At 46.8% G+C, this 25,417-nt stretch overlaps 1 protein-coding gene across 1 annotated transcript in view; it reads left to right on the top strand.

The window, feature by feature from the left end:
• LOC120928841 (transient receptor potential cation channel subfamily M member 2-like) overlaps nt 1-25,417 on the top strand; it is a 191,430-nt gene that overhangs the window by 112,639 nt on the left and 53,374 nt on the right. Inside the window, exons 21-24 of the mRNA XM_040339861.1 lie at nt 6,757-6,928; nt 7,024-7,201; nt 15,126-15,307; nt 22,532-22,664. Of these exons, the coding sequence (XP_040195795.1) occupies nt 6,757-6,928; nt 7,024-7,201; nt 15,126-15,307; nt 22,532-22,664 (665 nt within the window). The remainder of the gene's footprint in view (nt 1-6,756; nt 6,929-7,023; nt 7,202-15,125; nt 15,308-22,531; nt 22,665-25,417) is intronic.

Genomic DNA, 25,417 nt, shown 5'->3' with positions numbered 1-25,417 from the left:
GACGATTTGCGCTTTTCAGTCTTCGTGCTTTTCAGTCCGTTACAGCGTGACGAATGTGCTATCTCCATTACGAGCGCAAGTTTTACCAGAATGAGCACTCCCGTTTCATACTTGATTCTGAGCATGCGCATTTTTTTCCCCTCGGAAAAGCATACTCACTAGCGGTTTTCGCGTCGGGAAAAAGACCGCTGGGAATCACGACGGGAAAAAGGAGAGCTGGTCCTAATTTTTTTTGCGGGCAGTTTTCTCGTCTGGAAAACTGCTATGGAGCATACACAGGGCTGGTTTTCCAGACAAAAAGCAAACATGGCAGTTTTCCCGACGGGAAAACCGATCGTGTGTACGAGACATAACTGGTTTTCTTCTAAGATTGCCCTGTATTTGGCTCCATCCATCTTCCCATCAACTCTGACCAGCTTCCTTGTCCCTGCTGAAGAAAACCATCCCCACAACATGATGCTGCCACCACCATGTTTCACGGTGTGGATGGTGTGTTCAGGGTGATGTGCAGTGTTAGTTTTCCACCACATATAGCATTTTGCTTTTAGGCCAAAAAGGTAAATGCTGGTCTCACCTGACCAGAGCACCTTCTTCCACATGTTTGCTGTGTCCCCTCCCCCACATGGCTTCTCACAAACTGCAAATGGGACTTCTTATGGCTTTCTTTCACCAATGGCTTTCTTCTTGCCACTCTTCCATAAAGTGCAGATTTGTCCTAATAGTTGTCCTGTGGACAGATTCTCCTACCTGAGCTGTGGATCTCTGCAGCTCCTCCAGAGTTACCATGGGCCTCTTGGCTGCTTCTCTGATTAATGCTCTCCTTGCCCGGCCCGGTCAGTTTAGGTGGACGGCCATGTCTTGGTAGGTTTGCAGTTGTACCATACTCTTTACATATTTAGATGATGGATTGAACAGAGCTCCGTGACATGTTTAAAGCTTGGGATATCTTTTTATAACATTCATGATGCTGTTTGTTCACTAAGGTTCTCTAACTTAAAGTGGATGTAAACCCGAATTTTTATTATTTATTTTTTGATGTCACAATGTAGGGTATAAGATTTCCTATCATCTGTGCCAGTCTTGCCACACAAAGTTAATCCAGCTCTGAGCAATCCTCTTTTATTGTTCAGTGAAATAAAACGGACTTACAGAGAAAAACCTTAGTCCGTTCCGCCCCCTTGCTGTGAGTGACAGGTTATTTACATATCTCATGCACTAGCCTGAGACAGAGGCACATCCTGTGTAAAAAGTTCACAATTCACATCCCTATCCTCTCTCCTCCTCTCCCTTCCAGCTCTCCCAGGATTGGCTGCATTTACTGTATTTTGACTGGATGTTTCTCATCATGGGGTGTGATCCACAGTTCAGTGTGACAAGGAAATGCATGTATATTGCAGTGAAAACACAGAACAGAAAGCAGAATATACACAGACAAGTGATCTGATTTAGGTTAGATGTATCTAATGAGAGCTGGGCAGAGGAGAAGCTCGAGTGATCTGATTGTTATATTGCAGTGTGTGTGTCTGAGGTCACCTGATAACAGTTGCAACATCAGGTTATTTACATATCTCATGCACTAGCCTGGAGACAGGCATTATTTTTAAATTCCCACCCCCCACTCCTTTTCTGAAGTCATGTGGTTACTTTTCTGGATTTTGACTGGATGTCAGTGATCATAGCAGAATTTAGTGTAAGGAATACACAGGAGAAAATGCATGTTGACAAGGGGAGTGTAGAGGTGGGCGGGGAGTCTACTGACATCACGACTCCACCCACAGAGCTCCAAGCAACAGACTCACCCACAGAATCTGCAGTTTTTCGGGTCTCATAACAGACAGAGGGAAGACATTTGACAGGCAAGGATAAATGCAGGGGGCATCTATATCATTATAGATCAGCACTATGGCAGTAGTTTAGAAAGGATGAGAGAGGGTTTACATCCACTTTAACAACTGGTAGTTAGCCTTATGAATTGTAGTGAGAAAAAGAGAGCGAGAGCGGTACCAAACAGAAAAGAAGAGTAATACCCCCAGTGTGCATAAAACTGGAGTAGTGGATGCAGTAAGCTTGTGAATAATAATAAGAGGGTGGGGGGAAGGGGAGGGAGGGGAGGGCAAGGGGTAAAGAGGGCATCTTAAAGTGATTCAATGCATATATATTGTTACATTTTAAGCAGATATTTTGTATTGGTGAAAACAATAAAGAATATATTTAAAAAAAAAAAGACATAAGGTTCTCTAACAAACCATTGAGGGCTTCACAGAACAGCTGTAATAATACTGAGATTAAACTACACACAGGTGGACTCTATTTACTAATTAACTTCTGAAGGCAATTGATTCCACTAGATTTTAGTTAGGTGTATCAGAGAAAAGGGGGGCTGAATACAAATGTACACTACACTTTTCAGATATTTATTTGTAGGAAATTTTGAAAAACATTTATCATTTTCCTATCACTTCACAATAAGGATGGGCCGAACACCCCCCAGTTCAGTTCGCACCAGAACTTGCCAAACAGGCAAACAATTCATTCAAACACGCGAATACCGTTAAAGTCTATGGGATACGAACATGAAAAATCAAAAGTGCTCATTTTAAAGGCTAATATGCAAATTATAGTCATAAAAAGTGTTTGGGGACCTGGGTCCTGTCCCAGGGGACATGTATCAATGCAAAAAAAGTTTTAAAAACTGCAGTTTTTTCGGGAGCAGTGTTTTTAATAATGCTTAAAGTGAAACAATAAAGGGAAATATTCCTTTAAATTTTGTACCTGGGGGGTGTCTATAGTATGCCTGTAAAATGGTGCATTTTTCCAGTGTTTAGAAAAGTCCCTGCAATAAAATTACATTTCTAAAGGGAAAAAGTCATTTAAAACTGATTGCGGCTGTAATGAATTGTTGGGTCCTGACAAAATTGCTAATTTTAAAGGCTAATATGCAAGTTATTGTCATGAAAAGTGTTTGGGGACCTGGGTCCTGTCCCAGGGGACATGTATCAATGCAAAAAAAAGTTTTAAAAACGGCCATTTTTTGGGAGCAGTGGGCCAGATTCAGAAAGAATTACGTTGCTCCACGGTGGCGTAACGTATCCCATTTACGTTACACCGCTGCAGGTTTACAGCGTAAGTGCCTGATTCACAAAGCTCTTACCTGTAAACTTGTGGCGGTGTAACGTAAATGCGCTCGGCGCAAACCCGCCTTATTCAAATGGGGCGGGCACCATTTAAATTATGCGCGTTCCCGCGCCGAACGTTCTGCGCATGCTCCGTGTTCAAATTTCCCGGCGTGCATTGCGCGAAATTACGGCGCCCCGACGTTTTTTTTCAAATGCGACGTGCGTTACGGCGTTTCGTATACCCGGACGTCTGACGCAAAAAAAAAAAATTCGAAATTTGTCGCGGGAATGACGGCCATACTTTAACATGGCTGATCTAAAGATAAGCCACGTTAAAGCAGGTGTAACTTTGCGACGGGTAAAAACGACTAGCGACGACGTACGGGATTGCGACGAACGCGCGGATCTTCGTGGATCGCCGTAACTAGTCATTTGCATATTCTATGCCGACCGCAATGGCCTCGCCACCTAGCGGCCGGCATAGAATTGCATTTCTAAGATCCGACAGTGTAAGTCAATTACACCTGTCGGATCTTATGGCTATCTATGCGTAACTGATTCTTTGAATCAGTCGCATAGTTAGGACGGGCGGATCACAGAGATACGACGGCGTATCAGGAGATACGCCGTCGTATCTCTTCTGTGAATCTGGCCCAGAGATTTTAATAATGCTTAAAGTGAAACAATAAAAGTGAAATAATCCTTTAAAATTCGTACCTGGGGGGGTGTCTATACTATGCCTGTAAAATGGCGCATGTTTCCCATGTTTAGAACTGTCCCTGCACAAAATGACATTTCTAAAGGACAAAAAGTCATTATAAACTACTCGCGGCTATAATGAATTGTTGGGTCCCGGCAATACAGATAAAAGTAATTGAAAAAAACAACATGGGTTCCCCCCCCCCCTCCACAGTCCATTACCAGGCCCTTTTGGTCTGGTATGAATATTAAGGGAAATCCCAAACCAAAATTAAAAAAAATTGCATGGGGGTCGCCCCCAAATTCCATATCAGGCCCTCCAGGTCTGGTATGGATATTAAGGGGAACCCTGCGCCAAATAAAACAAAATAATGGCGTAGGGGCCCCCCTCAAAATCCATACCCTTATCCGAGCACGCAACCTGGCAGGCGCCCCCTCCTGAACCATACCAAGCCACATGCCCTCAACATGGGGAGGATGTCCCCATGTTGATGGGGACAAGGGTCTCATCCCCACTTATGCTCGGGCCGAACCGTTCCCCCATCCCTATCAATGCAAGAAAAGTTTTAAAAACTGCCATTTTTCGGGAGCAGTGATTTTAATAATGCTTAAAGTGAAATAATCCTTTAAAATTCAAACCTGGGGGGTGTCTATAGTATGCCTGTAAAATGGCGCATGTTTCCCATGTTTAGAACTGTCCCTGCACAAAATGACATTTCTAAAGGAAAAAAAGTCTACTCGCGGCTATAATGAATTGTTGGGTCCCGACAATACAGATAAAAGTAATTGGAAAAAAAACAACATGGATTCCCCCCCACAGTCCATTACCAGGCCCTTTGGGTCTGGTATGAATATTAAGGGGAACCCCAAACCAAAATTAAAAAAAATTGCATGGGGGTCCCCCCCAAATTCCATATCAGGCCCTTCAGGTCTGGTATGGATATTAAGGGGAACCCTGCGCCAAATTTCAAAAAAATAATGGCGTAGGGGCCCCCTCAAAATCCATAAGCTTATCCGAGCACGCAAACCTGGCAGGCGCCCCCCCCCCCCCTCCTGAACCATACCAAGCCACATGCCCTCAACATGGGGAGGATGTCCCCATGTTGATGGGGACAAGGGCCTCATCCCCAATTATGCTCGGGCCGAACCGTTCGCCCATCCCTACTTCACAATTATGTGACACTTCGTGTTGGTCTATCACATAAAATCCCAATAAAATACATTTACATTTTTATTTGTGAGATGAAAAAATATGGAGAATTTCAAGGGGTAGGAAAACTTTTTTTAAGGCACCATATTTATCATTGTAAAATAGCATATTCCATACTTTTTTTTTAAAAAAATCTAGAGGAAAAACAAAACAAAAAAAGCTTTGAAAAAAAAAATGGGCTGTCCGGTCTCTTTACCTGACCATCACACCTTGAGCTTGTTGGACATCCTCTTTCCAAAATCATGAGCATCAAATTATGTTACCCCCCATTCCTCTTTTGCAATTATAATAGCCTCCACTATTCTGGGAAAGATTTCCAAAAGATTTTGAAGTGTGTTTGTGGGAATGGATGTTGGTTGAGTTAGAAGACCTGGCTTACAATCGGTGTTCTAGTTTATCCCAAAGGTGTTCAGAAAGGGTTGAGGCAGGCCACTCCAGTTGCCCCACACCACAATCAGTCATGTTGGAGCAGAAAGGGGACTTCTCCAAACTGTTGTCACAACATTAAAAATACAGTAACGGTCACCACCGTTTACGATATTCCCATTCCATCGCCCCTTGACAGCTTATCTGACACTCCACAATCTAGCAGACACGATCCATCCCATTTCCCCAGAAATAACGAGACAGAGCTCTGTTACTGGTTTCAAAATGTATGAACTCTTTTAATGGTATCTTAGTTTTCTTATATACAGTACAAGCATGTTAACCATTTCCCGACCGCCGCATGTATATGTACGTCCACAGAATGGCACGTACAGGCAAATGGGCGTACATGTACGTCCTTGCCTTTCCGTGGGTCGGGGGTCCGATCGGGACCCCCCCCCCCTGCTACATGCGGCGGTCGGGTTCCCTCGGGGAGCGATCCGGGACGACGGCGCGGCTATTTGTTTATAGCCGCTCCGTCGCGATCGCTCCCCGGAGCTGAAGAACGGGGAGAGCCTTATGTAAACACGGCTTCCCCGTGCTTCACTGTGGCGGCGTATCGATCAAGTGATCCCTTATATAAGGGAGACTCGATCGATGACGTCAGACCTACAGCCACACCCCCCTACAGGTGTAAACACACACTAGGTGAACCCTAACTCCTTCAGCACCCCCTGTGGTTAACTCCCAAACTGAAACTGTCATTTTCACAATAAACAATGCAATTTAAATGCATTTTTTGCTGTGAAAATGACAATGGTCCCAAAAATGTGTCAAAATTGTCCGAAGTGTCCGCCATAATGTCGCAGTCACAAAAAAAATCGCTGATCGCCACCATTAGTAGTAAAAAAAAAATAAAAAAATAAAAACTATCCCCTATTTTGTAAACGCTATAAATTTTGCGCAAACCAATCGATAAACGCTTATTGCGATTTTTTTTACCAAAAATAGGTAGAAGAATACGTATCGGCCTAAACTGAGGAAAAAAAAAATGTTATATATATTTTTGGGGGATATTTATTATAGCAAAAAGTAAAAAATATTGCATTTTTTTCAAAATTGTCGCTCTATTTTTGTTTATAGCGCAAAAAATAAAAACCGCAGAGGTGATCAAATACCACCAAAAGAAAGCTCTATTTGTGGGGAAAAAAGGACACCAATTTTGTTTAGGAGCCACGTCGCACGACCGCGCAATTGTCTGTTAAAGCGACGCAGTGCCGAATTGTAAAAAACCCTTGGGTCATTTAGCAGCATATTGGTCCGGTCCTTAAGTGGTTAAGATCTTTAATCTTTGGTTTCATCCAGGTCAAAGACATCTTCTTCTTCCTCTTCCTCCTGGCTGTGTGGATTGTGTCGTACGGAGTGGCGAAGCAGGCGATTCTAACCACCAACGAAGAAAGGTTGGGGTGGATTTTCCGCAACGTGATCTATGGACCCTACCTCACCCTCTTTGGTCAAATCCCATCAGAAATAGATAGTAGGTTGGCTGGTGCTTCTTGTGGTTAGTTGATGGTAGGATGGATGAAGGTCATTATAATGGGGTATACTGTACATAACCTTTGTGTTTTTCAGGTTTAAATTTTGACACGACAAAATGTACACAAAATGGCACTGACCCGGGCTTGCCAAAATGTGTCGTCAATGATGGAACCAACGCTCTGTTCCCGGAGTGGTTGACCATAATTCTTATGTGCCTATATCTCCTCCTGGCTAACATCCTTCTGCTCAATCTACTTATTGCAATGTTCAGGTAAGAAGAGTTCTTATTCACTTATAGCAATAGCTGATGTCATGGAGACTATCCCGTGGCCTTCTAGTTGTCCTTCCCACATATTGTATTCAACAGATTTTACAGGTGATCAGCTATATCAGGCATAGGGCAGCACAAAACCTAAATACACTACTGGTGGGAGGACTGAACCTTTGCTACATTGCTGGGATCCAAAGCTGTTCTCCGTACTACTTGGATGGGTGTAAGTGGTACACGTGCAACTTTGGCCTTTGCCGCATTTACGCTGTGGGAGTTATCTGAGTGGGACAGAAACGCACAGCAGTCTGTTTCTATTCTGGGGAACTACGTGATCTCTGAGTGGAAGGGCTGCCACTCTCTCTTTGTGTGGAGGATTGGATTCGCTGGATAGCTGGCTCTTCTCCCCTGGAGATTTTTCCCTTGGATGATTGTGTTCAGGATTCCTCCGGATTGGTTATCAACACAGAGCGGTGTATCTTGCTCAAGGCTATTCCCTCTTAGCTATCTGGTTACCCTGTTTCCCCAAAAATAAGACCTACCCTGAAAATAAGACCTAGCGTTATTTTCCAGGAGGGCTGCAATATAAGCCCTACCCTGAAAATAAGCCCTAGTTAAAAATGCTTGTAAGATCCTATACTCCACTCTATTATAGTAGTATATAATGTAAAATGTGTGTGTTTCTGTAATATAATTGTGGGGGAAGAGAGCTCCGGCGGGTAACAGAAGCGCAGAGCGGCTCTATAACGAAGGTATTTGGCACAATTATATTACAGAAACACACACATTGTACATTATTTAATACTGTAATAGAGTGGATTATAGGATTTTACAAGCATTTTAACTGAGTTCACACTGGGGATTCCTGACAGGCGGGGGGAGAGAAGACATCACATTACATAGTAAGACCTACCCCGGAAATAAGCCCTACTGTGTCTTTTGTTGGCATAATTAATATAAGACCCAAGGCTTATTTTCGGGGAAACACGGTATGTGGTGGTGGCTTCACTGATTTGTAATACCTCTCACTGTGGTGTCTTCAGAATCCAGCTGTATAGTTTCCTGCTGCATATCCAGTGTCTTTATTCATCAGGACATTTATTTTGGACTAATTCATTTATTATTCACTTTTTCAAAATCTGATTTTATGTTTTAATTTATATTGAACATTTTTTCCAGTTTCATAGCTGGCTTATAGAGTTGGCGCAGTTTTTCTTTTTCCTAGATCAGCTATATCAGGTGTTTAGTATTACAATGCAAGAAGTTTCTAACTTTATAGATTTTTCCACTAACTATAGAAACAAAGTACCCTGTTTCCCCAAAAATAAGGCCTACCCTGAAAATAAGACCTAGCGTTATTTTACAGGAGGGCTTCAATATAAGACATACCCCCGAAAATAAGCCCTAGTTAAAAATGTTTGTAAAATCCTATAATCCACTCTATTACAGTAATATATAATGTACAATGTGTATGTTTCTGTAATATAATTGCGGGGAAGAGAGCTCCGGCGGGTCACAGAAGCGCAGAGCGCCACTATAACAAATGTATTTAGCACAATTATATTACAGAAACGCACACATTGTACATTATATAATACTGTAACAGAGAGGTTTATAGGATTTTACAAGCATTTTAACTCTGGGGATTTCTGACAGGCAGTGAGGGAGAGGGGGAGAGAAGACAGCACATTACGTGGTAAGCCCTACCACGAAAATAAGCCCTACTGTGTCTTTTGTTGCCAAAAATATAAGACCCGGGCTTATTTTTGGGGAAACACGGTAAAAATGGGCAGACAGGCAGGATTTTTAATGCAGAAGAGACATGCTTTGTCTTTTCTGCATTAAAACGACTTACCTGACTGTCCGCCCATGTACAGCAAGCTTATTAGCTATCAATAGCAATATAATACAACAGAGTACTCCATCAGATCAGGGGAATGGATGGAGTAGGGATGGGATCGGGGGATGGATGGAGCGGGGATGGGATCGGGGGGTGGATGGAGCGGGGATAGGATCAGCTGGGATGGATGGAGCGGGGATAGGATCAGGGGGGGTGGATGGTGCAGGGATAGGATCAGGGGGGATGGATGGAGCGGGGATACGATCAGGGGGGATGGATGGAGCAGAGATAGGATCAGCTGGGATGGATAGAGCGGGGATAGGATCAGGGGGGATGGATGGAGCAGGGATAGGATCAGGGGGGATGGATGGAGTGGGGATAGGATCAGGGGGATGGATGGAGCGGGGATAGGATCAGGGGGGATGGATGGAGCGGGGATAGGATCAGGGGGGATGGATGGAGCAGGGATAGGATCAGGGGGAATGGATGGAGCGGGGATAGGATCAGGGGGGATAAATGGAGCAGGGATAGGATCAGGGGGGATGGATGGAGCAGGGATAAGATCAGGGGGGATAGATGAAGCAGGAATAGGATCAGGGGGAATGGATGGAGCAGGGATAGGATCAGGGGGGATGGGTGTAGCAGAGATAGGATCAGGGGGGATAAATGGAGCAGAGATAGGATCAGGGGGGATGGATGGAGCAGGGATAAGATCAGGGGGGATAGATGAAGCAGGAATAGGATCAGGGGGAATGGATGGAGCAGGGATAGGATCAGGGGGGATAGATGGGGCAGGGATAAGATCAGGGGGGATGGATGGAGCAGGGATAGGATCAGGGGGGATGGATGGAGCAGGGATAGGATCAGGGGGGGTGGATGGAGCGGGGATAGGATCAGGGGCGATGGATGGAGTGGGGATAGGATCAGGGGGGATGGATGGAGTGGGGATAGGATCAGGGGGGGTGGATGGAGCGGGGATAGGATCAGGGGGGATGGATGGAGCGGGGATAGGATCAGGGGGGATGGATGGAGCGGGGATAGGATCAGGGGGAATGGATGGAGCGGGGATAGGATCAGGGGGGATGGATGGAGCAGGGATAGGATCAGGGGGAATGGATGGAGCAGAGATAAGATCAGGGGGAATGGATGGAGCAGGGATAGGATCAGGAGGGATGGATGGCTCAGGGACAGGATCAGGGGGGATGGATGGAGCAGAGATAGGATCAGGGGGAATAGATGGAGCAGAGATAAGATCAGGGGGAATGTATGGAGCAGGGATAGGATCAGGAGGGATGGATGGCACAGGGACAGGATCAGGGAGGATGGATGGAGCAGGGATAGGATCAGGGGGATGGATGGAGCGGGTATGGGATCAGGGGGATGAATGGAGTCGGGATGGGATTGGGGGGATGGATAGTGCCGGGATGGGATTAGAGGGATAGCTGGAGTGGGTATGGGATCGGGGGCTGGGTGGAGCTGGGAAGGGATCGGGGGAATGGATTGAGGCAGGATGGGATCGGGGCGAATGGATAGAGCCGGGATGGAATCAGGGGGTTGTATGGAGCGAGGATAGGATCAGGGGGATAGATGGAGTGTGGATGTGATCGGGGGGGATGGGTGGAGCTGGATGGGATTGGGGGGTGGATGAAGCCGGGATGGGACCTTTGATTTGGGGGGGTTAAAGGATATGTGTTAGGGGGGTGCTTTGGGAGGGGAGAGGAATTGCACTAGGGGAGGGGTCAAACGTCATATCTGCACCCCCTAGCACCTATTCTCTAACCCCCCCTAAAATAACTCCTGGCAGCATAATTGTTACCTGCAAATGCCCCCCCCCCCCCAACCACTATGTCCCCCTCCTCTGCAATACAGTACTCCTGTAGCATACCTCAGAGAAGGTGCTGACTGTAGCGTGGATGGTGTCACATGGTGCCTGTGTAAACTTCCGAGCTGAGGAGAAAGCTGCAGTAAGAAGAACAGAGTTGTGGCCGCGCTGTGTCGCCGTGTGTGTGGGGACGGTCGGACCCCAGGCACCCAGTCGGTCTCTGCCTCACTCCCTCCTCCCCCACTCTCTCCGCACATTGCAAGGAGCAGAGGAGATCCCGGAAGAGAAGGAGGGAGCCGCGGCACCCCTCTCAATGCGGCGCCAGTCTGAGCCGGGTGTCACCCTCTGGCGGGTGTCACCAGGGTGTGGGCCGCACCCCCCCGCACCCCCATAGCAACGCCACTGCAGCACCAGCATCAAGCACCAGGTGGATGGCGGCACGCCATGGTAACACTGATGGGAAAACTTGCCTCTATCCCTTTTCACCAAACAGGAATCTAATCAAAGACATCCAGTTTTCAGGTTCAAGCCTCGTACACACGACCGTTTTCCTTGACAGAATCCATCAGGAAACTTGGTGGCAGAGCTTTTTTTGCCGAGGAAAACGGTCGTGTGTATGTGTCACGTACCTGATGGGAGACTGATGTGACGAGGTCGGCCTCTCTTGTATCTCCGGCCCTGGTACCGCTGGAGGTGAAACAGAGGACATTAAGGGACAGGAGGAACACGAGTGCCTGCAGATGTAGACCCAGACAGCAGTAGCGGGAGAAGCGAGCCGGGATGAGTAGGAGGAGCATCAGACCACGGAGGATAGCAGTACACTGGACGTCAGATGAAGTGTAGTTCCTGGAAGACTTGCAGCAGGAAGTCGCAGAGAGTCGCAGGACCCAAGTCGCAGACACTCGGAGGTTGCCAAGGCACAACACAGGAAGCAGATGCAGGGTCAGACGGATAGCCGGGTCAAGTGGTAGGCGGGCAGCGAGGTACCAAGCAGCAGGCGGAAGCAGCGTCAGATGGGTAGCCAGGATCGGAAAACCGGGAGTGAGGCCCCGTACACACGGCCGAGAAACTCGATGAGCAAAACACATCGTTTTGCTCGTCGAGTTCCTTGTGAAGCCGCCGAGGATCTCGGCGAGCCAAGTTTCCCCATTGACTAACGAGGAAATAGAGAACATGTTCTCTATTTGGCCCGACGAGATCCTCGTCGGTTTCCTCGGCCGAAAGTGTACACACGACCAGGTTTCATGACAGAATCCAGCTCCGATCGAGTTTCTGGCTGAATTCTGCCGAGAAACTCGGTCGTGTGTATGGGGCCTCAGAGTTTAGGCAGAGTTCAGGAACAGGGTCAGGGCAAGCCAGGTTCAGCAACAGAAAACAAGCAGGATTACAACAGGGTTCAAGTATCAGGTAATAGTTGCAGACCAGTCAGCCAGGGTCTGGGGTCAGGGCACCTCCTTAAATAGGCAGTCTGGCGCCAATTGGCGCTAGGGGCTCGCACCTGAGCGTGCACGGCGTCCGTTGCGCGCGTGCGTGCGCATTGGCGCACCAAAGTATCTCAGAGAGCCCGTGTGCCCTCCCACATGCGCATTGGTGTGCCTAAGCATCTCAGGGCGCCCGTGTGCGCACGCATGCGCCAGAGAGCGCCTTGGACGGAAGGTAACAGTTCTCTTACAGTATGTTTTTCATCGAGAAAACTGTCGAGGAACTTGACGAGAAAAAAAGAGAACAAGAGAAATTTCCTCGTCGTGTTTCTCATCGGGCTGGTTTTCAACGAGAATCACGTTCGTGTGTATGCTAAGAAACCCGCGCATGCTCAGAATAAAGTATGAGACGGGAGCACACCTTCGGTAAAAGTAGCGTTTGTAATGGAGATAACACATTTGTCACGCTGTAAGGCCTTGTACACACGACCGAACATGTCCGCTGAAACTGGTCCGTCGGACCAGTTTCCGCGGACATGTTCAGTCGTGTGTAGGGCCGACCGGACAGTTTCCCGGCCTAGCGGACAGGTTTCCAGCGGACAAAAGTTTCTTAGCATGCTAAGAAACTTGTCCGCTGGAAGCCTGTCCGTCGGACATGTCCGATGGTCAGTACGACTCATCGGACATGTCCGCTGGCCCGAAATCCCACGCATGCGTCGAAGTGATTCGACGCATGCGTGGAAGCATTGAACTTCCTGGTGCGCGCACGTCGCGGCGTCATCGTCGCCGCCACGTCACCGCGTATTCTGTCCGCGGGGAATTTGGTCAGACGGTGTGTACACACATCAGACCAAATGATCCCAGCGGACATGTTGGGTGGTGTGTACGAGGCCTAACAGTCTGAAAAGTGCAAATCGTCTCTTACCAAACTTTTACTTAACACGTAGTAACATGAGATTAGCAAAAGCAGCCCCAAGGTTTGTGCCAGTGGAATCGAACGTCCCCTGCGGTCGTACGTGTTGTACGTCACCGCGTTTGAGAACGACGAGATTTGGTCTTGACAGTGTGTACGCAAAGCAAGCTCGTCAAGTTTCTCCACAAGTCTGACAAGGAACTCGTCGAGGAAAACGATGTTTCATTTACGACGAGTTCCTGGGTCGTGTGTACGAGGTCTGACTGTGCTTAAACTCCCACTCATAAGTACAATACCACTTTTTGGACCGCAGCGGCTCTGCGCTCTGCTTGTTTCTTGCCTCAAAATGGCGCATGCGCAATTGATGCAAACGGGATTGTCTTTCACAGGATACCGATCTTCAAACACTGTACAGAGCAGGTAAGTATAACATGTTTATTTTTATTTTTTTAAAGCTGAACCTTTCATACCAGTTGGTATTTAGAGACAAGGGGCCATATTCTCAGAAGAGTTACGACGGTGTATCTCAGGAAACACCGTTGTATCTCTGTTTCTGAGCCCGGGTATCTATGCGAGTGATTCCTAGAATCATTTTCGCATAGATACGGCCAAGATCCGACAGGTGTAAGTCACTTACACTGTCGGATCTTAAATGTAATTCGCCGCCGGCCGCTAGGTGGCGTTTACGTTCAGGTCTCATTTGACTATGCAAATGAGCCTGATACGCCGATTCCCGAAACGAATTCGCGTTGCATACTCGTCGCTTACATCGTTTCCGTAAGCGTAAGGTTACCCCTGCTATATGAGGGGTAACCTTACGCCAGTCCCCCGTATGCCATGTTAAGTATGGCGTCGGGTCCGCGTCGTCTTTTCCCGTCAGTTACGTCGTTTTCCTAAGTCGTTCTTGAATACGACTTTACGTCAATGACGCACACGTCGGCATCATTGACGTTTTCCCCCGTGAGCTGGAGCATGCGCACTGGGCTATTTTTAGCCTGGCGCATGCGCAGTTCAATCGGCACGGGGGCGCCCTTAATTTGAATGCTAGCCGCCCCCTTCGAATTACGCGGCCATACGCTGGGCCATTTACACTATGCCGCCGCAAATTACGAAGCAAGTGTTTGGGGAATACGGCGCTTGCTCCTGTAAGTTGCGGTGGCGTAGTGTAAATGGCTTACACTACGCCCACGCAGATTCTTACAGAATCTGGCCCTAGGTCAGTGATATAGCTGAGGGCAGAATTTTGGATGGCTTTGTAGGTCGTAGTTAGTATTTTGAATTTAATTAGTTGGGCGAATTAAATTCAAAATACTAACTACGACCTACAAAGCCATCCACAACTCTGCCCCCAGCTACATCACTGACCTAGTCTCTAAATACCAACTTAATCGTTCTCTTCGCTCTTCTCAAGACCTCCTGCTCTCTAGCTCTCTCATCACCTGCTCCCATGCTCGTCTACAGGACTTTTCCAGAGCCTCTCCAAGCCTATGGAACTCCTTACCCCAAATTATTCGTCTATCTCCTTCTCTATTAACTTTTAGAGGATCCCTGAAAACCCTCCTCTTCAGAGAAGCCTATCCTACCCACATCTAACAACTGTATTTTAATTTTGATCACCCGATCATCTAATCACCCCCCACATCTACTACCCTTTGTTCCACTTGACCCTCCCTTCTAGATTGTAAGCTCTAACGAGCAGGGCCCTCTGACCCCTTCCTGTATTGAATTGTATTGTAACTATAATGTCTTCCCTGATGTTGTAAAGCGCTGCGTAAACTGTTGGCGCTATATAAATCCTGTATAATAATAATAATACCACTTTAAATAATACAGCGTGTTTAATGAGCTGAATCTGCAAAATTGTTATAAACATGTACAGTGTATGTTATAATGCAGTGGAGGGTAACCCCGTTTTCTTTCCTGTCTGACAGTTACACATTCGCAGATGTGGAAAGTCACACGGATCAGGTCTGGAAATTCCACCGATTTGGTCTCATTAAAGAATATAATGAGCGTCCCGCGGCTCCTCCTCCATTCATCCTACTCACGCACTTACATGATCTTGTGAAACACGCAATTTGTGGATATCCGGCCCATGGCCACAAAGTTCTAAGTAAGTGTAAATCCCTGGGAGCACCAAGCGCATTACTAGGCAGGCTGCTGATGATACCGGCCCCAGGCCTAACCACTGAGGCCTCTGCCATTGTGCTCCTACCTTGTGGGATCTAGTTTCAGAATAAATCAGGCACATTAACCACTTAAGACCCGGACCATTATACAGGTTAAAGGGGTTGTAAAGGTAAATGTTTTTTCACCTTAATGCATCCTGTGCATTAGGGTGAAAAAACATCCTTCGGTACCGGCCCCGAACCCCCGTTTTACTTACCTAACCCCTCGAAAGTCCCGCGCGCGTCCACATGATCCTCTTCGGTTCCCAGCCTGGCCGTTGATTGGCTAGGCTGGATGGATTGATAGCAGCGTAGCCATTGGCTGGCGCTGCTGTCAATCACAGTGGATGACGCGGCGCGCCAGGGGGTGGGGCCGAGTGATACAGTCGGCGGCTATGCCTGCCGCTGTATCACGGGAGCGCGCTTGCAAAAGCTTTCCACCATGCTCGCTCGCATGAAGGTGGAAAGCTTTTGCGAGGAGGAGCCGAGACAGGCGCCGAGGGACCCCAGAAGACAGGGTTAGGGGACACTCTGTGCAAAACGAGCTGCACAGTGGAGGTAAGTATAACATGTTTGATTTATTTAAATTTGGCTGTCGCCAGCCCCAAACTGTCCCGTGGGTCACTCTGTTCTCCAGAGATGCATTGAAAACGTCAACTATTTGTCTGGACATTCCGTCACTGCTCTCACCGCCATCATCACCCCTAGACACATCACAGAGGTAACTTAAAGCGGAGGTTCACCCTCAAAATTTACTTTTTACCTAACCTATCTCTAGCCTTAATAAAGGCTTGTAGCGTTGTCATTTTTTTTTTAAGTCTGATCACTTACCTGTCTTCAGCCGCACTTCCGTGTCTTCTTCCTTGCGGGGAGTGGGCGTGTCGCTCCTTTTCCCCGACGGGGAGCTCTGCGCAATGTCTCCTGGGAGTGAGTGTTGATCCTCCCAGGAGACGATTGACGTGCGGGTAAAGCGCGTCATCGCCTTCCGAAAATATCAGACGGGGACTCGGCTCTTTGCGGCGCTATACGGCGCCTGCGCCTGCTGTGCAGAGCTGACTGCGCAGGCGCCGTAAAGTGCCAATTTCCCCTCGGATATTTTCGGAAGGCGATGACGCGCTTTACCCGCACGTCAATCATCTTAGGAACGCCTACTCCCCGGGGGAGCGAGAACCCGGAAGCCGGGTGAATAGAACAAAAAAAACGTAAGTACAGCTGAAAAAAAAAAAATCCAGCATACTGTTGATGTCAGCAGTATGCTGGATGTAACTGTATATACTGTAGATGTTTTAGGGTGAACCCCCGCTTTAAATATGCCGTCCCAAATCTAACCAGCGGCTCCTTCGGGGGTAGCGCTACACAAGCATCGACTGTTAAATTTATGAATTGGCCACCTCCAACAATGACCCCAAGGGTCAGACATGGCTCATCAGATAGTCAGATAAGGAATCTTGCTGATGGATCTGTGAAGGCATCCAGGTCCCAGGGGAAGATGAAGAGCTACGTCCAAAACTTGGCATCAAAACATCTTGGGTAATTCCACATATATAGGAAACAGCTTGTTCCAAAGAAATTACACTTCTTGTATAAATGGCGCTCAAAAGAAACAAAGAACAGCCATAGTGCAATATTGCCAAATTGAAAGTAAATTTATTTAGTAAAAAACTGCTTACATCAAGTAAGGATAAAAACCGCAGTAAAAAACAATGGGAGTAGTGACACACAGGCCTCCTCACCGTACTTCTGTTAAAACACCACTGGAACTGACGTCACAAGGCTCCACCCAATGCGTTGCGTCAGTGGTCACGTGAATTCCTCAGGGATAGGAGCCAAGTGACAAGCGCCGGGTATTTGTACCCCTTCTAACTAATGGGTTGGCCTTAGTGAGAGGTGAGTCATCAGTTTATCTGTGTCCAATATAGTTAATTGGCCAATAAGAAAAAACATCCATCATGGCCATAAAGGAAGTCACATGATCATTTATATGAACCAACTCCTACTATTGGGCTTTAGTTGGACTTTATTCACATTTATTTATTTATGTGTATGTTTGGATACTCATCATATTTTTTCTTTGAGTATATTACTTTATGGCACATTATTGAATAAGCGCACCATTCCCATCTTTTTCTTTTATAAAAATGGACTCCCGCCATTCCTGTTGGATTTTATATTTATTTTTTTATTGTGGAGAATTTACCAGGGGCACTGGAACACACAAGGGTGGGTGGAAAAAGCCCAAAACTCCCAAGTGGGCAGAAACAGAGTTGGGAATTTTAGAAGAGCGATCTTGTTGAGTATCCCAGAATTATAGTTGGGGGCTGACTCTGCCCACCAGGTTTCACTTCTTATTTTTGAGAGGACTGCTCCTTTTTGGTATTGCATAGGAAATGTAGGGTTGAGGAGTTCAATACAGTGGCGGTGCGCCCCCTCTCTCGTGCCACCTCTCCTTTACCATAGATAGATTCATGCTCTCACTGCCACCCCCTATTCAGGTGTCCGGCCCCTTGTCAGGCGCAAGGCACCTGAATTACAGCAGCATTTTTTTTGGAAGCATCTGATTAGAGCCGTAGGCATCAAACGCACAGTGGCTGCATTTGATGGGCACAATGGCTGCGTTTGATGGCACAGTGGCTGCGTTTGATGGGCACAGTGGCTGCGTTTGATGGGCACAGTGGCTGCGTTTGATGGCACAGTGGCTGCAATTGATGGCACAGTGGCTGCATTTGATGGGCACAATGGCTGCGTTTGATGGCACAGTGGCTGCATTTGATGGGCACAATGGCTGCGTTTGATGGCACAGTTGCTGCGTTTGATGGGCACAGTGGCTGCGTTTGATGGCACAGTGGCTGCATTTGATGGGCACAGTGGCAGAATTTGATGGCACCGTGGCTGCGTTTAATGGCACAGTGGTAGCGTTTGGTGGCACAGTGGCTGCGTTTGGTACAGTGGCTGCATTTGATGGGCACAGTGGCTGCGTTTGATGGCACAGTGGCTGCGTTTGGTACAGTGGCTGCTTTTGATGGCACAGTGGCTGCGTTTGATGGCACAGTGGCTGCGTTTGATGGCACAGTGGTTGTGTTTGATGGGCACAGTGGCTGTGTTTGATGGCACAGTGGCTGCGTTTGGTACAGTGGCTGCGTTTGATGGCACAGTGGCTGCGTTTGATGGCACAGTGGCTGCATTTGATGTTTTTTTTTTTTTCAGAATCTTTCAGTTTGTTTTCACCCCAAAAAATTTTAAGCACCAGCCCCCACCGATAGTAAGAAAATAAGGCACAGAGTAAAGTTGCCGGAAATCTCAAACCAGAGATGTTTAGTAAGATTGCATTGTCAAGGAGGGAAGTACCATTCTCCTCTTCAATGACGTCTGTAGATTACAAAAGGAACAGTAAGTTAATTATTTTAAGGTTCTCAGGTACAATTTTGATAATATTTAGGTAAACCTGGCTGGGCACATTCAATTATTTTTTATATTCTATTCAGGTTGTTGTGCTGGGTTTTTATGACTGCAACTTGTCCTATTGAAGTTCCCTGGTTTCTTTCATACCCAAGCAACATGAATGTGTCTTGTCTTACCCAAGCACCGTGACTTCATTCTTTCCTTCCAAAGGACCACATCTTGCCCCCTCCCAGCACTATGATTTTGTTTAGCCCATCAAAGCAACCTGTCCGTATCTTGTCCTATCTGGAAATCGTGTCTACCCAGCAATTATAACCATATATTTTCCTATCCAACCATCTGAGCACCATTGGCCAGATTCACGTAGAGCCGCGTATCTTTTAGCCGGCGTAGCGCATCCTATTTGCACTACGCCGACGTAACATAGTGAGGCAAGGCCAGTATTCACAAAGCACTTGCTCCGTAAATTACGTTGGCGTAGCGCAAATGGGCCGGCGTAACCCTGCTTAATTCAAAGTAGGCATGTAGTGGGCGGGCTACATTTAAATTAACTGTGACCCCATGTAAATGAGGGCCGTTGGTACGGCGCATGCGCGCGCATGCTCAGAATCACGTCGCAAATATTCAATGCTTTCTACGTGAACGTAACCTACGCCCAGCCCCATTCACGTACGCTTACACAAACAACGTAAAATACGACGGCTGTTCCGTTGTCCATACCTTGCATGGGCTGTGCCATCTTTTTGGTGGTTTATCTTTACTCCGGCGTATGTCTTACGTAAACGGCGTAGCTTACTGCGGCGGGCATACATATGTTTGTGAATCGGCGTATCTTGCTCATTTACATATTCGACGCATAAATCCACGTAAGGAATCTTAGCAACAGTGAGGCGTATCTCATTTTAAGAATGCGCGCAAAGATACGACGGCGCTCATTCGGACTTACGACGACGTATCTACTGATACGCCGTCGTAAGTCTCTCTGAATCTGGCTACATGACTCTCTCTTGCCCTATCTGAGCACCATGACTCTATCTTGCCCTATCTGAGCACCATGACTCTATCTTGCCCTATCTGAGCACCATGACTCTATCTTGCCCTATCTGAGCACCATGACTCTATCTTGCCCTATCTGAGCACCATGGCCCGGATTCACAAAGACTTACGCCGACGTATCTAATGATACGCCAGCGTAAGTCCACGGATGCGCCGTCGTATCTATGCACCTAATTCACAGTACAAGATACGCCTGAATTTTGACTTCCTACGACCAACGTAAGTCTCCTACGCCGTCATATCTTGGGTGCATATTTACGCTGGCCGCTAGGGGCGCTCTAATTGATTTACGCATTGAATATGTAAATGAGCAAGATACGCCGATTCACGTACGTACTTACGCCCGTCGCAGTAATCTACGCCGTTTACGTAAGGCGTACGTCCGGCGTAAGTTTACCCCTCATGAAGCAGGGGTAAGTCATGTTAAGGTATGGACGTCGGAAACGTTGGAACAGCCGTCGTATTTTACGTCGTTTACGTAAGTCGTACGCATATGAGATGCGATACGCCGGCACAAAGATACGCCGATGTATCTGAATCTGGCCCCATGACTCTATCTTGCCCTATCTGAGCACAATGATCACATCTTGTCATCTCCCAGCATCATAATCACATCTTGTCCTTGCTCAGCGCCATGATTACGTCTTGCATACTCAAACCTGTTACTTTATCTTATTCTGCGTACCATGGCTGCCTGTTGTCCTATACCAGCACTTCCCACCAAGGCCATGGATGAGGGGGTACCACCAGTCCACCAGTCCTGTAACAGGGCCACCAGTCCTGCACAGGGCCCAGGCCATTGGGGGGGGCCCAGGCAACAGGGTGAATCAGATGTGGGTAGGGAGGGTGATTGACATGACAGGGGGGCAATTATTGGAACCGATCCCTTAAAGCTAGCATATTCTCTCCCTCCTGACGGCTTTTAGCTGCTGCAGAGAGAGCCCCTGTTAAATTCTCCACAATATAAAAAAAAAATATGAAATCCAACAGGAATTGGACATAGAAGGTGTACAGAGTGACCCAGGAACTCATCAAAGAAATCTCACCAACAGAGTCTCCGCGAGGTAAAAGACACCAAAGAATACACTTACACCTTGCCCCAGGCCCCCACAGTGCTGCTGGCTTCCCTCTTATCCTTCTCGCTGGCAGTTGCAAGCATACAAAAGGATCCTTCAGGATCCTTCAAGGTGTCATAATTTCCATCCCCTTCCTTTTCTGAGTAAGCACAATGAGTGATTGTTACCAATCACTCTATGTGTTCATTCATAACTGAAGCATAGTAAACTGCGTTTATTTTTTTGGGGGGGGTTTGGCCCTGTCAGGTTGGCTGTATGGGGCCCCCGTGGTTCCCTGCTTCCCACCCCCCCCCCCCCTGTTTATAAATCAGTGAGTGTCAACAGGAAGAAAGATGAACTTGGTACAAAATTTTCAAGCCAAAGACAGTTAATAATAGATACTATTTACAAATGATCCATTTTTTTTAAATGTTCCTATTTGTTTAAATTTAATCCTGAATGAAAATAATGTAGCAACCATAGGCGTGAGCAAGGGGTGTGCCAGGTGTGCCTGGGCACACCCTAATCCTGGAGTTGGCAACCTGTCAATGGTGGGCATGTGATAGGTAAACTGCCGACCCTCAGAACCTGGACAGGAGAGGTGGCGGGGGTTGAATTTAGTGGAACCGATCTGTATTTTCTTCCTGCAGCAGCTGAAAGTAGGCTTCTCCTCCTCTGCCTTTTGTCAACATTCAGCTGCCACAGGAGGAAAAGATAGGGGATCGGTACTAATATTCCCTATTCCTCTTCCTTCTGTTGCCCGGGTCCCCCATGTGATCCCTGGCTCCCCCCTTCCTCCCATTGTTTCAGGATGGAGAGTGGGGAAGAGGCCAGTAAATATGTCAAAGGCATATTTGTTAGAGCTTTGGGGTGTAACATGTTGTGCACACCTATGGTAGCAACCATAGGTGTGCATAGCCTATTGCATTAGGGTGTGCACCCTAAAGCTCCAACACATATGCGTTTGACATATTTACTGGCCTCTTCCCCGCTCTCCATCCTAAAACAATGGGAGGAAGGGGGGGCTCGTGCAACAGAAGGAAGAGGAACAGGGGTGGCATATATTGGTACCGATCCCCTATATTTTCCTCCTGTGGCAGCTGAATGTTGACAAAAGGGAGAGGAGGAGAAGCCTACTTTCAGATGCTGCAGGAGGAAAATGCAGATTGGTTCCACTAAATTCCACCCCCACTACCCCTCCTGTCTAGGTTCTGAGGGTCAGCAAGGAAGGATTGTGATTTATCTGGCATCTGCCCACCATTGACAGGTTGCTAACCTCAGGATTAGGGTGTGCCCTGGCACACCTGGCACACCCCTTGCTAATGCCTATGGTAGCAACATGTGTGTGTTGAGGATTTTAGAATGGGATGAGTCACCTGCATAGGCTTGCAGCACTCATGTATACTAGGCTACTACTGGCTGCTCTGCAGTCAGCATAGGGAGTCTGTTGGTTGTCAGGCCTTCCTGCATTTCTGCTGTACCGATCTTAAATACAGAAGTCACGGTCCAGCAGAGAAGCCCACGGGCCTCATTCAGCCTCCAATGTTATCCAACTTCCTCTCAAAATATATTAGAACATTTCCATTCCATTATGGTCATTATTGTAATAAAAATGTTGGATAATTGCACTGAATAAAGTCACTTTCTACCTCCCGATAGGGCGGGACCTAGACCAAGAACAAGAGGCTTCGCTGCTCTCCTGGGAGTCCTTCATGAAGGACAACTACCAGCAGATGAAGCAACAGCAAGATGATGATAGCCAGGAGAATCTGGTGAAAGGGACAGCTGATAGGTAACGTCTGTCATCTTTGTTGCCCTGCTTGCTGCAACATTAATGGGTAACTATAGAGAGTAGGTGAGGTTCAGGAAAATGTACCCAACTTGTGACATACCACAAAAAAGCCACGTTGACAGTAAGTTTATCTTGTATTACGTTGAACAGGATTATACACAGTACAGTAATACCTTGGCTTACTAGCATAATTAGTTCCAGAAGAATGCTTGTAATCCAAAGCACTTGTATATCAAAGCGAGTTTCCCCATAGGAAATAATGGAAACTCGGATAATCCGTTCCACAGGTACCACATGTGGCCAGAGGTGCGGGGAAGCTGGAGAAACTCAGAAACACTCGGAGATCACGCGGAGACACTCAAAGACGCTCGGAGACACTCAGAGACACAGAGTGTTTCCGCACGGCTCCGAACGTCTCAAAGCGTCACCGGCGCCCCCACACCTCTGGCCACGGAGGCTTGAATCATGCTCGTCTTGCGAGACAACGATAGCAAAGCGAGTCAGGATTTTTTTTTTTTTTATGTGTTACTCGCAATCCTAGGTTTCACTGTACTAGTAATGCACTGGGGGGATCCGTAGTGGAGAAGGATCTGGGGGTTTTGGTAGATCATAAGCTCAATAATAACATGCAATGCCAAGCTGCGGTTTCCAAAGCAAGCAAAGTCCTTTCTTGTATAAGAGAGGTATGGACTCCAGAGACAGAGATATCATCTGTACAAATCATTGGTGAGACCTCATCTGGAATATGCAGTTCAGTTTTGGGCTCCAGTTCTCAAAAAGGATATCAGGGAACTGGAGAAAGTGCAGAGAAGGGCAACCAAACTGATAAGAGACATGGAGGAGCTCAGCTATGAGGAAAGATTAGAGGAACTGAATTTATTCACTCTTGAGAAGAGGAGAATAAGGGGGCATATGATCAACATGTACAAATATATAAGGGGTCCATACAGTGAACTTGGTGTTGAGTTATTTAATTTATGGTCATCACTGAGGACAAGGGGGCGCTCTTTACGTCTAGAGGAAACAAGATTTCTTCTCCAAATACGGAAAGGTTTCTTCACAGTAAGAGCTGTGAAAATGTAGAACAGACTCCCTCCAGACGTGGTTCTGGCCAGCTCAGTAGATTGCTTTAAGAAAGGCCTGGATACTTTCCTAAATGTACAGAATACAACTGAGTACTAAGATTTGTAGGTAAAGTTGATCCGGGAAAAATCTGATTGCCTCTCGGGGGATCAGGAAGGAATTTTTTCCCCTGCTGTAGCCAATTAGATCATTCTCTGCTGGGGTTTTTCACCTTCCTCTGGATCAACCGTGGGTGTAGAATTGGGTATATGTGATTGTATGATATTATTTCATTTTTATTTGTTTTTTTATGGTGGAACTGGATGGTCTTGTGTCTTTTTTCAACCTGACTAACTATGTAACTATGATCAGAAAGGTACAATAGAACGGCTGTAACAGAAGGCCAATTTCACAATTACAAGTACCGAAGGAGTATTTCCACAGGAGGATGGTAATTTCAAACTATGAGACTGATGACATAGATACCTGCCATATAAGGCTGTCCAGTCTTCCCGTCTTGGGTAGGGATGAGCCGAACACCCCTCCCCCCCCCCCCCCCCATTCGGTTCGCACCAGAACTTGCGAACACACCAAAAGTTTGTGTGAAATTTAGAACCCCATTAAAGTCTATGGGACTCGAACATTTGAAATCTAAAGTGCTGATTTTAAAGGCCAATATGCAAGTTATTGTCCTAAAAAGTGTTTGGGGACCTGGGTCCTGTCCCTGGGGACATGTATCAATGCAAAAAAAAAAAAGTTTTAAAATCTGCAGTTTTTTTGGGAGCAGTGATTTTAAATGACTTGTTATCCTTCAAAAAAGGCACTTTGTGCAGGGACAGTTCTAAGCACGGGAAACATGCGCTGCTTTACAGGCATACTTTACACACACCCCCCCCCCCCCCCCCCAGGTACGAAATTGAAAGGAATATTTCACTTTAATTGTTTCACTGTAAGCATTAATAAAATCACTGCTCCCAAAAAAACAGCCGTTTTTTTTTTTTTACTTTTTTTGCATTGATACATGTCCCCTGGGGCAGGACCCAGGTTCCCAAACACTTTTTATGACAATAACTTGCATAAAAGTCTTTAAAATTAGCACTTTAGATTTCTCCCATAGACTTTTCCAGGGTGTTCTGCGGCTTTTCGAATTTGCCGCAAACACCCCAAATTGTTCGCTGTTAGGCGAACAGGCAATGTTCGAGTCGAACATGAGTTTGACTCGAACTCGAAGCTCATCCCTAGTCTTGGGTATCAGAATGTAATATAGACAGCAGGATGGCTTCTGGTACCTCCCCTCTGCTCTATAAATCTTGGCGGGCCCAGGGAAAACTTGTGCCTCTGTCTTTATTAACATGTTTGCAGGACATGTGTCCCAACTAAACAAGGAGAGGACCTTTTTTTTAGTGGAGGAGGAACGAGGGTAGAGCTTATTCTGAACAGGTAAACCCAGTTGTCAAAGCCCACGACACCCCTAGACATGACTGAGATGGACATCACCCAATCTAGCTAGCTGGCCACAACAGCAGATACAAATCTTACATGCAATCTGGTGCATTCTAAGGGTTGGGGAGCAGCTAAGTAACTATAGCACTTTTGGGTGGAACTCCGCTTTAACAACAAGCATAGACCAAGCATACAGACATTAGTAGGGGTGCAACAATCTCTTTTGGAATATGAGGTCTTATAGTTTT

The sequence above is a fragment of the Rana temporaria genome, chromosome 2 (assembly GCF_905171775.1).
Source record: "Rana temporaria chromosome 2, aRanTem1.1, whole genome shotgun sequence".
NCBI lineage: Eukaryota > Metazoa > Chordata > Amphibia > Anura > Ranidae > Rana > Rana temporaria.
This window is presented reverse-complemented; position numbering and strand designations above follow the sequence as displayed.